The sequence below is a fragment of the Corapipo altera genome, unplaced genomic scaffold, assembly GCF_003945725.1.
Source record: "Corapipo altera isolate COAL_440 unplaced genomic scaffold, ASM394572v1 51, whole genome shotgun sequence".
In the NCBI taxonomy this organism is placed as follows: Eukaryota; Metazoa; Chordata; class Aves; order Passeriformes; family Pipridae; genus Corapipo; species Corapipo altera.
In genome coordinates, this window is record NW_020884892.1 from 793730 (window position 1) to 807703 (window position 13974).

Sequence of the window (13974 nt, forward strand, 5' to 3'; positions counted from 1 at the left end):
TCTTTGCTTCCCACTTTGGATGCTTAGAAAGTCCATGCAGGGCAGTCCCTGGGATCCATCTTGTAGTATCCATATTACTTGGTGCATTCCAACCCCCTCCTGTTCTCTGGCTTATTTGCGTTTAAGTAAAATGGATAAATATGTAGAATACTACATAATCTTTTGATTTTAAGGTCTGAAGTGGAGTTTGCTTCAACCAACTTAGAGACAGGGCAGTAACAGCTGCCTACAGCAGGAAAAAATGGTATTATACTAGTGAGGAAAAGTGACATCCTTTAGGGCATTAAAATACCATTTGGAAAATAGATGGCTTTTTCTGCAGTAAGAGTATTCTACTGACTAGTGAAAATTATCATTTTAGCTTTCAGAAAAACTTAAGCTTACAGTTTGCTGTATTTTTTAAGCCAGTAATTGGGAATATTTACTGTGTGGATTGTAACTGTTCTTGGAGATATATGTATATAAGCAGTGTTTCCAAGAAGAGACACTCTTTTCCCTCTATTTTAGGATAGAGAAACACATTTTTCTGTCATTTTATAGTAAGAAATGATAATTTGGGCTCAGTGATTATTTTGTTCACTCTTTTTTCTGTCTTTCATCGTTGCATGTTCTGCAGACACACAAATGAAAGGATCAGCCTTTCATTTTTTTTCCCTCTGTATCCCAAGATGTTAATTAGAGATCTTCATATTCCCCTCCCTGGTTTCCACATGAAATGAAATGTTCCTTTGTATCCCATTGTGGGACAATTAGTAACATGCTCTACTTTGAGGTTTTTTGTACTCACAGGTTTGTGGTCAGGAGGGCAGAGAACCACGACTCAGTTAAGGAGAGAAGGAGAAGACAGGAATTTGTCCTCCTTCACCTGCGAGGTTGTATATTGCAGAAAAGAGAGGAGTAAGAGTTTTGAAAGGTTATTTGTTGAACTCCTGAAAATAAATTTAAGGTTCATTACAAAGCTAGATTCGAAATTGAATTATTTTTTTGCTGCTTTACATCCTCAGGAGTTTCTTTAATATCCACAGAGAAATACACTGGAGAACTGGTATCCTGACAAAAATCTGTCAGACAAGTTGCTCTGTGGAAGTTCTGGGGGCAGTGAGTGATGCTGAGGTATTGGCAAGTTCTTCAGCTAACGTAAAATATGTTTGTTACACCACACTGGGGTGTCAACATGTTTTACTAATTTGTCCAGTTGAACATGCTACGTGTGATGATGAGGGAAGCAAATTCCCTCATGTGCTCTTGGAAAGTTCAGCCTTCAGAGGTTTTTCTAGACTAGCTGAGCCTCCTGTCTACAAAGCTGTCTTGGAATATTCAGCTGCACTGCTAAAGGAGTTTTACCACGAGACAGAAATGTTTTGAATGTAACCAGAGGTGATTCTGAGCTTGTTTATCCCAGTGATATGGTAATCAACAGGTTGTTCTGACATGGAAAAATATAGCAGACAGCGCTTGGAGGGGAATTGTATTTTGCATGGGAACAAAAAAGTGTTGCCACAAGCAGTGATTTGAAGTTATTGAAAACCATCGGTACAGTAATTATTGTGTTTCTTACTTGATTATCAAACCATTAAAACTAAATTTCATGACAACCCTCATTTATGTGTAAATCGTTTCATAATTTGTGGTAATAGATGTTATCTCATTATGTGCCCCAGGATATCTTATTTTGTACAACACACCCTGCCTTGCCTTTCGTTTCTGTTCTGTGCACGGTGTGTCTGGCACTTGGGAATGGGGATCAGTGCTCATGGGAGATGGATTGTGGGGATGGGCAGAGTAGATCAATCCATTCCACTCTCCTTGTGCTACAACACAACTGAGTTGTTGAAGTCTTCCATGTGTGAGGGACCCCACAGTTGGCTGTGGATTTAGACATTAGAAATTTCAGACTGTTTTGGCCTTAGCATGAGGACCAGAGGAATTAAAGCTTGGGACTGCCCAGGAATAGAAATGGAGGGAGGAGTTAGGAAATGGAGAGCAGACAGGACCTGGGTCGAATGGTGTCGGTCTTGGAGGAGCTGGGAAGGATATGAAGCATATTCCCCACAGAGGGGATATCTTCTCCACTAGATGCTGGGAGCAATTTATTCCTTGAAAACAGTAATTAGCCCTGAAGTTTCCAGGCAGGTGTATCGCTGGAACGGGCCATGGTAAATGAGGAAATAGTTTTATGGGTAGTTCAAATGGCAGAGGCTTTTGTGCAAAATGTACAAGTTCTGAGAAGTGCTGGGTGTCCTGTGGGAATGCCGATGTGAAAGAAGGTGGTGGAATTTTTACTTTTTAATTTTTTTAATTGGCAGTTGCCTAATTAAAAATAAACTAGAGAAATGCTGCAGGAGCAAAGTCAACACTCAAGTTCAGAACTGCCAGACTTCCTTCTGGGTCAGCAGTTCCTGCTTTTTAGCAGGGTTAGAGGGTTAAATGAATGAGTTTGCTTACACATGTCCTCTACAGCAAGTTTTGTTGCTTTTTTTCTTTATAGTCAGCAGAATCGTAGGCACTTTTCTGAGTTTTGCTAAGTGAACTTTTGTGTATATTGACTTAACCTGGTTTTAATTTTTTTTTGTTACATTCTAATGAGACAAGAATAATTAAAGAAACAAATTCTTATTTTAATTTTTATACATCTCATCACATAGTACAGTGTTTCTTTCATCCATGAAAAGCAAAGAATTTGTTGAAAGTCCTTTGTGTGCATACTATTAATGAGTACCATTTCTGCTGCTTAATTATTTGATGTAAATGCATTGATTAATTGAGCTGTGAAGTCTGTGATGTCTTATACTGCAGTTTCTGCAGTGTTAGTTAGCAATGCACATTCAGACTGAAAACATTTTGAAATAAGTCCTTTTTCAAAGGGAATGAGAATTCAAAATTCTGCCCTTTTCTGAACCAAAAGTTCCCTTAATAAATTTATAGTCCATGTATAAGTAAATTGTGATTGTTATTTCTCACAGCTGCCAAGTCAGTGTTTAATTTGTGTGTCTGTTTATGACAGGGCATGTTGTCTGTATGGGAGATTAATGATTTTTTCCATGCATTGCTGTTACAGTTTATGTTTTAAGGACAAAGCTTCTATGATTAAGGCTTTGCATGCTGTCATCGAGAGAAAATAAAGTTTCACAGCAGTTGCCCTGAATCTTCATGTTAAATCTATGACTAGCTGGATATTTCTGAGATACCTTCAAGTCAGATTAATAAATGTCAAATGTTGTTTTAACTAAAACATGAAAATTACCTTCTGTTGTCAGAGTAATTGTTTTTAGATTGTCTTTTATTTGACATTTTTAAAATACACATTTAATTTTTTTAAGGCTTACCTTTTTCAACCAATAGCCAAATCAATCTTTAAATATAGTACATAATTTTGAGTGAATAATTAGTTACTTTCAACAAAAAAATTGGAAAGGAAATGTGTGTTGGGGTAGGAAAGGATGATATATCTAGCACTGGTCAGATCCGTAGTGTGATCCAGCTCTAATGTTCATTTTTATTTCAAAGCACTTTGCAAAAATTGGAGATGTTATAGGAGGAATCTGCAAAAACTATAGGCTGGCAAAATAACAAAGAGAATAATAATAAAAAAATAAAGAGCAATAGAAGAAATAATAAAGAGAAATTTCAGGTTTGAAAGTCATTTGCTTTATAATTAAAGCACTTGAGGAATTCCTTCGCTGACAGGGTCACGGGTCCCATGAAAACCAGACATTGGTTTGACAAGCACAGTAAGATTTAAGGGGATTATTAATGCATTGTATGGAGGGGGGATGGAGAAGGGTTCTCTTGTAAAGGTTAAGGAAGCTGAACATAGGAAGAAAAAATGAACTTTGAGCTGTCTATGAATAGGTCTAGGAATGAAGAGATTTTCAGGCCTCAGGCATCATCAGACTGTCTCCCTCAGGGCGAAGTGGAGGCAAACCCCCTGGCTGCTCCAAAGGTGTCCTCAGCAGGACTACTTTCCAACAGGAAGACCTTTTCCAGTGTTCTGTCCCTGTAATGGACAATGAAAACATTGTAGGGTTTACAGGAACAAAATATGTCCCTGTTCCTCTCTCTGTCCTGTCCCCAATGCAATGTCATCCGTTTCTTCTGGATGTATAGTTATGGTGTGTTTCCGTAGGGAATGCGCAAGATAATCCCTTTCCTATGATTTGCTTTTGAATTTAGCATTTCTGTTTCCCTCAAGAACACATGTGTTTGAGCACAGATATAACTCCCTTCTCCAACTGCTGGAATGGAGACCTTCCCTTTGGGTTGGCTTCCTCAGACTTGTCTGTATTAAGGTGTTTCTTCTCTCCCCTTCCTTCCTTTCCCATGGTTAGACTGGAAAGACTCTGTTTCTAGGCTGCTACACTGCGTAGGCAACTGTTTTGGTGTTATATGACTTTCTGTAAGATTCTTCTTCTCTTCCCAGTTCTTCAGTTGACTTTTGCCCAAGCAGGGGTGACTGTCTCTCTGGATCTAGCCTGCATGGCAATTTTTCTGACCTCTTTGAACACTGCCTTGACCTCAGGAGACCCAATTTGCACTATTTGTAATATTTTGTGTTTGCAGCCAGGGAGACAGGAGGTTTGTGAGCGCAGGCCAAGTTTGTCTCTGACAGGATTTATTAAATTTAAAGGGGTACAGCATAAACATGGCTGCATAGATTGACCCTTATACAAAATATCACACAGATGTGAGTTTGCTGTCCTAGTTTAAAATGATCTATAAATCACTCAAAATCCAAACCAGTCCTCTTCCTTTTCTCCTTAAATCCTGAGTAGATCACAGGCTGTAGGACTTGCAGGGTACAGAAGCTGTCTCTTGAAAAAAGTCAAAATAATTCATTTCAGAATTAAGAGTTAGAAATCATTAAAAAAAGAAAAGAACTTTTTTTGTCAAGAAGAAATGTTCTTCAATACTTGAAAAACTTATTTATCTATTGAAATTTTTGGGTGTTTGGCCCATTTGTGGAAGCATTCAACAAAGTGCAGGTCTGTTAAAAAAATTGACTAAAGTGCTGAATACTGTCTTTTGAGATTTCATTTTTGTGCAAGGTATGTGAAAAAAAGAGTAGAAGAACATTGGTAATTGTTGCTTTTGTTAGATAACAGTGGGGCAACCAGCTAAACAGGAAAAAGTACTGTTTGTGCTTGCCCTTAATTCACACGTATTCAAGCCAATAAGTTTATACTGTGGGTTTAGAAAATCATGTTTCAGCATTGGTGGATGATGGAAAAAAATGGAGAGTGAAGGTGAACATTGTCAGCCTTTCCCTGGGTATTAGTCTCCTCATTAGAATGAAATAAAAGATAAAAATATTCCCAGGAAGAAATGATTCCATGGAGTTTTGGGGTTGGTCTGTTCTTTTTCTAGTAGATTTTCTGAACATTGAAGGAGGGAAGGTAAGTTGTATTAATCAACATTGTTTATTCTAGCCAGGTTTGTCCATATTTCTGTGAGATTGAAGCTTAATCAAGATTTCTGTTTTTTCTCAGACCTTCTCAGTGGTCAGCACACCTGAGACAGTTCTTGCTGTCTCTCTCAGTAAAATCCGTTAGAAAGCTGGGAGTACAGAGTGAAATGAGGACAGACAACCACGAGGTATAAAGAGGTGCACAGACACAGGAGCACAGACAAGCAGGGCAGTGCATTTATGCAGCTCTAATACAGCTGGTACAGCCCAGACTTGCCTTACAGTGTGAACTCAAGATAGGCTGCAAACATTGTTATTGCAGAGATGGTTTCAGGATTCTTTCCTACCCAGTTGGAAGCAGCAGAGCCCGAGGCACAGCACAGGCAGGAGCTGAGCCGTGCTCTGTGCCTGGATGGGAGCAGGACTGCAGAGAATGACAATCCCTTGCCTGCTGCTGTGCTGCAGACATGGGTCTTCATGGCCAACTTCCAAGTTTGAGCTGGAGACCTCCAGAGGGACCTTCCAACCTGCAGAATTCTGTGATTTGAACATCTGCCTATTCCTTGATAAACTTGCTTGCTCTTCCCAAAGCCAACACTGTTATGGGCATGTGCCCATATGAATTCATCCCTCTGCCGCTTTCTTTTGCCCTCTAAGACTTTCTGTTTTTGCAAGATTTTTTCTGTGTCTCTTTTTTGTTTTTCTCCTTCAGAGGACGAATTCCTTCATTAGGCTTTCCTCCTTTATTTTTCTTCTGTTACAGATGGCACAGAGGCAGTTTATGGTAAGGCTCTTGGCCACCAGACTCATCTCTTCCTTTAAGTAGTGTGTTATTGTCAGTAGTGCGAATTTGCACAATCCTCCTCCATAGGTCCAATTAGAGGCATTACTTTTTCTGTTCGCTGTCACCTAAAACCTGGTGCCTTGTGTGTTCATCTAGCAGATGAAAAATTGCTGTGGAATTGATTTTGCTGATAAACTGCTCTGATGTGGTATTTGAAGACTTGGAAATAAGGAGTGAAGGGTATCTGAACCGTCATCTTTATTTTTGGGGAAAAGCTACCTAACACCTTTCAGGCCATTTTTGTTCATGCTGCCAGTAAAAGAATGAGCATTTGGGTGTAGATGCAGCTCCAGGTCACACTTGGTTTGATGGATATCTGTAGATAAATAGATTAATTTAGGCTATAGCACTCTCTGTATTTAGGAGCACTCTCTTTGTTTTGTGGCTGTGGTGACACAGTGGCTGCGTTAATGGGATGAGAGAAGATTGTCTTGAGTGGCTGCCAGTTACGTCTGCTTTAATGGCCAAAGGATTTATGAAAGTTACCCTCTGATGTTGCCCAGGTTTGGCTTTCAGCCTGCTCTCGGATGCTCTGTGAAAGATCACTATGGTACAGCACAGATTTCCTGAAGTTGGAAGTAGAAATATCCAGTTTCTATTAATTTATTTTAGATGATCAAAAGTATAATTAAAATAGAACAGTCATTTAAAATTAGTGCATCAGCAGCTTGAATTTATGCTTCACTCTTGGCATCCATTTAATTAACTGGAAACAAAAGCTAAAACAACAGTGATTTGAAAAGATCACCGAAAGATGTTAAGTAAATGCCGTAGTATATAAAGCCAACTTCTTAGGACATTTTTGTTTTGCAGTTACAAAGAAGTCTCCAGAAATTGGTTTGAAGTAGAGTCTCTTCCCCCCCCCCCTCCCCCCGATGCCAACATACTAACTGGGATCACAGGCAAAACGTTGAAGCCTTCTTTGGAATAATGCAAGGATTTAGAGGTCTTGAATTAAAAAAACAAACTGCTATTCTGCTAAGTTTGAAAACAGTGTAAGATATGCCCTATGGAAGTGTCTAATCTTGAGGGGGGGGAGAAGGGGTAATAGTAAATTTACAAACTTCCCTCTTAAGCCACTTTTCCTCTCCACTCAGCCCCCTCTTCTGACGGCTGCATCTTCCCAAGGGAGAGCTTGGCCATGTTTGAAAATGCACACTCCTTCTAATTTGTTTTCTTATGGTGGACAATTGTAATAAAAATGAAGAGTTCTGCTCTAGCTTTGGATTTTTAAAGAATAATAGACAGTTCTGAAACAAGGTCATAGGGAGTTGTTTAATTTCCTGACCCTCGACAGGACTGTTACTCGAGGGAGAGGAACTCTAATCTGGATCCTGTAGTGCTTTGATTTCTGCCTGGTGCAGTAGGTGTGTTTGAAACCTCCATATATACACTTTTTAAATTACTCCTTGTCTTACATGGTGCTTTCGGGCTATGAAAGATCCCAACATTATGGAAACATTCCAGATTTAATATGTTGAATTGTAAATAAGTACCCTTAGGAAAGAGGATGACTTGCAATAAAGAAGGTTAATTACAGGTTTATTTCAGTTTTATGTATACCTCTGCATTGAATAAGTGTGCTGAATTGGGAAAGAGTAAACAGGGAAAGATGCAGGGAAGATAAATCCATTGAAGTTCTGTTCAGGAGTGAACAAGCTTCTGGGTAGGGAGTATCTGATGAATGTAGTTCTCGACATATGACAAGAGTTTCCCACCAAAGGAGAATCTAAGCTGCTCTGGGATAAGAAGGGAAAATTATTAATTGGTTAAGAGAGGGAATAATCACTTGTAGAGCTCAAGTCCTCATTGGAGCTCTCCTGGAGTCTGGGCTGGGCCCTGACCTGCCCGGCTGCTTTTGGAAGCATGTTGGAAAAGGAGTGAGCAGTGGACTGGGGAGGTCCCTGATCCTGGACTGTAAAGGAGGAATCTGACAGTGAGAAATTACAGGGGACGAGGTGATGAATTTCCAGGTGAACTTCAGTTTTAATAAATCCAAAGTGTTCAATTATGGGATAAAGCTTTGCTGTCTGGTGTAACTGTTGGTAAGGTGGTTAAATGGAAACTGGTTTGTCTTCACAAACTAAATTATTTACTTCTTGGTGAAGGTTTTACCATTGTCCACAGAGCTTTTCCTGACTCCTAACCTGAAGGTTTCTGGAGTATTCCCACACATTCAGTTGATGCAGAATTTGCGTTTCTGAGGTGCAGCTGTCAGGAGAGGAGGAGCTGATTGGAGTCTCTTTATAGCAGATTATTTGGGGATGGAACAGAGATTTTCCTCACTGATGGCAGGTACTCTTTCAGATTTCTCAAATACTCTGAGATATTTCTCTGCTCTCCAGGTGCTTATTCTCCTCTTCCTTTCACCCTCTTTTTTCACATGAATTGTGCTGATGCCAAGCAGCTGCTCATAGGCCTGTCCTTTAACTGGGAGAGGGGAGCAGTGGACAACCAGGAAAACAACCTTCTCTTTAATATTTTTAAAGTCAGATGAAAGAGTGGTAGATTCCATGACAAAAATAATTATGATGTGGATAAATTCAGGTATGTATTGAAATTAGATATACTCAGTGTAACAGAACAGAGTTTGGCCAGTGGTTTAGTGTGGCTATGTGCCTTTCATAGAATTAAAACAATTTTTCCTCTTTGCTGTATAAGGTTTCAGAAACGAAGCTTGTTTTGGAAAGAATCTACTGAGTCATTGCTTGCATGAGGAAATTCTGTCTAAATTACTCCTGCTATAACAGTTTACTGGGTCATCCATATGTTTCCTGAAGTGTTTATTCCTTGCCTTTTTTTTTTAAGTTCAAACTGAAATATATGTGAACTGCACAGAGCACATGACAGAATATGAATTCTGTTAATAGTTGCTGTGAACTGTGGCTTAAAATCCCGGCTATGGATATGTCTCAGCTAAAAACTTTTCCTTTGACAAATGAGGGCCTAACATGTAAGTTGTACTCCTCACCAAAGTTTCCTTCCAGAGTTACTCCATCAGGGAAGCTTCTCAGTCCTATCTTTTATATCAAAATTGAGTTAATGAGTTGTGCATCTCCTGAGGAGTTGGCAGAGCTTTTGCAGCTTCAAGGAGATCTAACACCTGCTAATACCAGCGCGAAATCTTGGCTGCAAAGTTGCCAAGGCTGCATTTAGCCTGTTTAAATCACAAGCTGCCATTGATCTGCTTTTCATAGTGTGTTCTCTTGAGTGCTTTGGTTTCAGATGTATTACTTAAAGAAAGAATTTAGTATTTAATTTGCAGTGTTTAAAAGGAGAAAAGCTGCCTCTTTGGCATTGATAAAGATAACAAAATACAATTTAATAATGTATTGATAATAATTTCTCAGCTCACCAAGAAGAGCCATGTAGTAGGAGTTTTCCACCGCATGAAGGTTCAGTTTAGTACCAACAAAACCAGACTTGATCAAGGAAAAACTACAGATGGTGTGAATGGAAAGTTTTAGTGAACTCTGTGTATGTTACCAGGGGAAATGCGAGCAGCAAATGACACTGTGTACACCAGGTGTATCCAGCACAGCTGAGTTACCACTGCCAGCTGGGCCAGGTTTGGAGAATGGTGGTGGTGTTGAGCAAAGCCTTCCATCCTCATGTGTCATTTGAAATTGTAGAAACATAGAATGGTTTGGGTTGGAAGGGACTTTAATATCATCTTGTTCCAATCCCCTGCCATGGGCAGGGACACCTTCCACTAGAACAGGTTGCTCCAAGCCCTGTCCAACCTGGTCTTTAACACTTCCGGGGATGGGGCCAGTCAGAGCTTCTCTGGGCAACCTGTGCCAGGGCCTCACCACCCTCATCATAAAACCCATCTTCCTTAAGTCCAATCTAAATCTGCCCTCTTTCTGTTTAAAACCATTATCTTGTCACTGCAGACCTTGGTGAAAAGTCTCTCTTAGTCTTTCACACAAGCCCCTGTAAATACTGGAAGGTGTTCTAAGGGCTCCCCACAACCTCCTCTTCTCCAGGCTGAACACCCCCAGCTCTCCCAGCCTGTCTCCAGAGCAGAGGGGCTTCAGCCCTCGGACCATCTTTGTGTCCTCCTCTGAATTCACTCCAGCAGTTCCTTGGGTCTTTCTTTGCTGGGGGCCCCAGGGCTGGATGCAGCATTCCAGAGGGGGTACCAAGGAGATGCAGCAGCACACGTTTTATTTTTTTCTTCACAGTCCTGAAAAACATGTTACTTAGGGTCCTGATAGGAGCTCTGTCATCATGTGTGTGCTGTAATGAGTAACACAAGCTTGTCTTTAGTTAAGGGTGCTTGTGGTGACAGTGAAAGTCCAAGTTTGACATCAACTTTCTTTTGTAATCACTAGAATGAAGTTGACTTTGTGTAGAAAAAGGAGAAACCTTATTTTTTAAAACTGCTCAGTCTTGAATACTTGTTTGTGTGTATTTGAAGAAAGTCAGACACATCTGAGGTAATGTCCAACTGGTAAAATATATTTTATAATGATAACAGCTGCTTCTTGTATTGGCAAATAAGAGAATTGATGCAAGATTTTTTGCAAATATTTGCCTTAGTTTCTTACCCTGATCCTGTGTCCGCGTTGTTTTGAGTACATAGGTGAAAATCTTTCACTCCTTGGATATTTTGTATGCCTTGTGAGCTAAATTTTTTTTGCAAAGAGTAGACAAAGCGTGGGTAATGTCTGTAAATCTAAACTGTTCAATTTGAATAAATCTTACATTGAGGTCTTAGCAGTTCAGTGACTTGAGAAGTGGGAAAAGAATACAAAATTGGAAAACTATACATATTAAAGCTACTTGTGTAGCAGTTTATTTTCCTGCTACTCTTTGGAAAAAGGGGGCAGGGGAGAAAAGTGTCTTTAAATAGCCCGTCGGGCTTCTGCTGCTGCTGCATCTACTTCCTTGTGTGACAGATACTGCATTTCTCATTAAAGGGACCTTGCAAGTGCCTGTGGTCACCATAGTAACTATCTTGGAGCCTTATACCTTAAATTTATCCTGACAAAGGTTATTGTGGCAATTCCTACTAATTGGCTTTTTTTTGCTGCTGCTATTTTTAGCTCATCCCCTCCTCCTCAGTTTAAGCTCCAGATCCTAAATGGAATGAATTGGCAGAATTAGTGAGAAAATGCTTTACAGGGCAGGACTAATTGGCAACTAAACTCTCTGTTTTGTTCTTCAGTGTGAGAAAAATCTAAATCGTAGCCTTCAGTGGTAACTAAAAGGTTATCAGATTTGTCCTTCAAATTTTTTGATATGAAATAATATTGGTGTTCTTGAAATATGGTTTTGGTTCATGCAGGCTTCTACTATTGTGTATTATCGAATATTAGTCATGCTGTTTATTAGCAGATATTACTACCAGCAGAGATAGAAGGAAAGGAGCCATATCCTGAAGACCTGGAAAGCTAATTTAAAGTAAGCCTCTAATAAACAGAGGAGTGCAAAATAAGCAGAGTTAGCTTTGTGCTATAGCAGTACCTGGGACAGGTGCTATATTGGTACGAGTGCAGTTACTTGGCATTTGCTGGTACAGCAGGTTGAATTAAGAAGTTATTCATAGGCTGATGATATAATTGTTTAATTTCCTGTAGGTGTATTAGAGGATGACTGCTACATTTCCAGTGGCTAAGAACTCTCAAATTTAATTGCTTGATTGACTCCAGTTACATTTTCCAGGCTCAGGACTGAGATGGCAAAGCAGTGCCTTGATGAGCACTCACAGGGTATTAATTTCATGGGTGCAGGGCAGTAGGGAAGAAGAGCCAGAGGTGGAATGGGGGGGTTGTCAAGCACTGTAACTTCTCCTGGTGGGCAGGGAATAGTTCAGTTCTGCTGAACAGTGGGAAATACGATTGCAGGTGTGATAAGGGAGAAAATGTAGCCATAAAGAAGGCAACATAATAGGAGGCAGTCAAACCATGCCATTAGGGGAGGGGATGGGGTGGAGGATTCTCAGCTTTCCAGTAGGATGAAGGGTACAGATGCACATTCAACCCACTGTTTTACTTACACTCAGACCATTTCTGTGTGGCAGAGCTCACCCAAAGGTGAACCTTCTTTCTTTTGAGATATATCAGAAAAACTTAAAACTTCACAACCTTTAAACATTGAACTTTCTCATTTTGATATTGTCAATTCAGCCCTGATGTAGATCAGCACGTAAATTTAGCATACAACAAACTTAAGAGATGGAAGAGATTCACTCTTGACTTCTAAAGCATTAAGGCTGATGTGTTCAGTTGCTTTGAAGCCCAAAAATACATCCACTAGAACTTCTTAAAACAATTTCATTTCTTCCCTTGCTTTCTCAGCAGGAATTTACAAGTACTGTAATCTTATGCTTGGGAATGGAAATTTGCTACAAAGCTAGAAAGACCCCTGTAGAAATTGTAAAAATAAATAATGGAGATCTGGGAATGATAGATATTCTCAAGGGTTGTGCAGGGGTATCTTTAATTCCTCATTTTTTTTTCTTCTGTATAACTTTGAACAGAAGGCTCTTTTTCAATATAAAAGCAAAATGGAAAAGTCTGGAAGATTCTCATTGGCTTTCAGCAGTTTTAATTCTTCTCTTTTAGCTTGAAGGATAAGATGAAGGACTATTCTGTCCTAAGTAGATGGACAGAATTTATATTTTGCTGACACTAAGTCTGCCTTTCATACAGTTTGAAATGAAGTCAATGGAGCTTTGTAGGGTACAAAATCAGTATTTCTGTGGAGCCAGTTCAGTGGCCTTTGTAGAACCCTTGTTCTCTTTCCTAAGGTATTTGATGCTACAATCTCTGACACACTGCTGAGCTTTCTGGGTTTTCCTATGTTCTTCACTGGGTGTGGCTGAACAAGACCAGGATTCAGAACTGACACTTCAATCATTTAATGTAACAGGCAGTGAACTGGAATAACGAAGTCCATCTCACCCATGTGCTTAAGTACATTATAAAAGAGGTACAGGATGTGATTTGGGGTCTGAGATACCAAATGGTGAGTGATATTCTGGCTGTGGACAGGGAAGTGCCAAGAGCAGAAGCACAGTGTACCTCTCTGGATTTGCTGTAGCTGTTTGTGGTGAGTGCGGAGTTCACTGCCCTGGCAGCCGGGGAACAAGGGCCCTCTGCCTGAGTGTGGATGTTCACACAGTGCTACCAGAGCTGGGTTGGGCAAAGAGCAGCTTGGAGGTTTCCAGAAGTTTTTACATTAAATACATCAGCGACAGTGATCTGAAATGTAAATGATGATTTACAGTCACACAGAAAATTGCAGCATTGGTAAAGACAAATTGTTTCCTCCTGTGGTCAGCCCTGAAAATACCCGAGCCCTGCTGGAAATCTGAAATTAAATGTGGATTGAATAAAACAGCATCCACATGCTGTTACAATTTTTCAAGCTTTTGAGGCATTTAAACTTTAATTTTGAATAGCAAATTACACTCATTTGCTGCGTAGAAGAATTTCTATCTGAACACCTACTGAGGATTTTTTCTTATTTTGTTGCCTTTTCTATTGTGTTGACCGTTAACTATAATTTTTGTTCTTCTCAGCAATTTCATGTCTTCATTTTGATCATAAATCCTTTGGCAATGGGATGTCTTTTTCTTGTGTGTGTGTTCTCCTTGACATGTAGTGATTTTAGGTTTTTCAGCTGCCACTGCTGGAATTACAAAAAGTTAAGGAGTAATACAAAGTTATGGAAAAAGAAGAAAATACTAATTAAAATTTCAGGAGGAACTGTGTTC

At 39.7% G+C, this 13974-nt stretch overlaps 1 protein-coding gene across 9 annotated transcripts in view; it reads left to right on the forward strand.

Annotated features, from left to right (window-relative positions):
• The window catches only part of TRAPPC9 (trafficking protein particle complex 9), a 457529-nt gene that overhangs the window by 160551 nt on the left and 283004 nt on the right, over positions 1–13974 (forward strand). Inside the window, exon 20 of one of the 9 annotated variants that reach the window (XM_027645600.1) lies at positions 790–1685. The exons of the other annotated variants lie outside the window; for them this stretch is intronic. Coding sequence (XP_027501401.1) covers positions 790–901 — 112 coding nt within the window. The 3' untranslated portion in view covers positions 902–1685. Of the gene's footprint in view, positions 1–789; positions 1686–13974 lie in introns of those variants that run through there. 9 annotated transcript variants of the gene reach the window in all.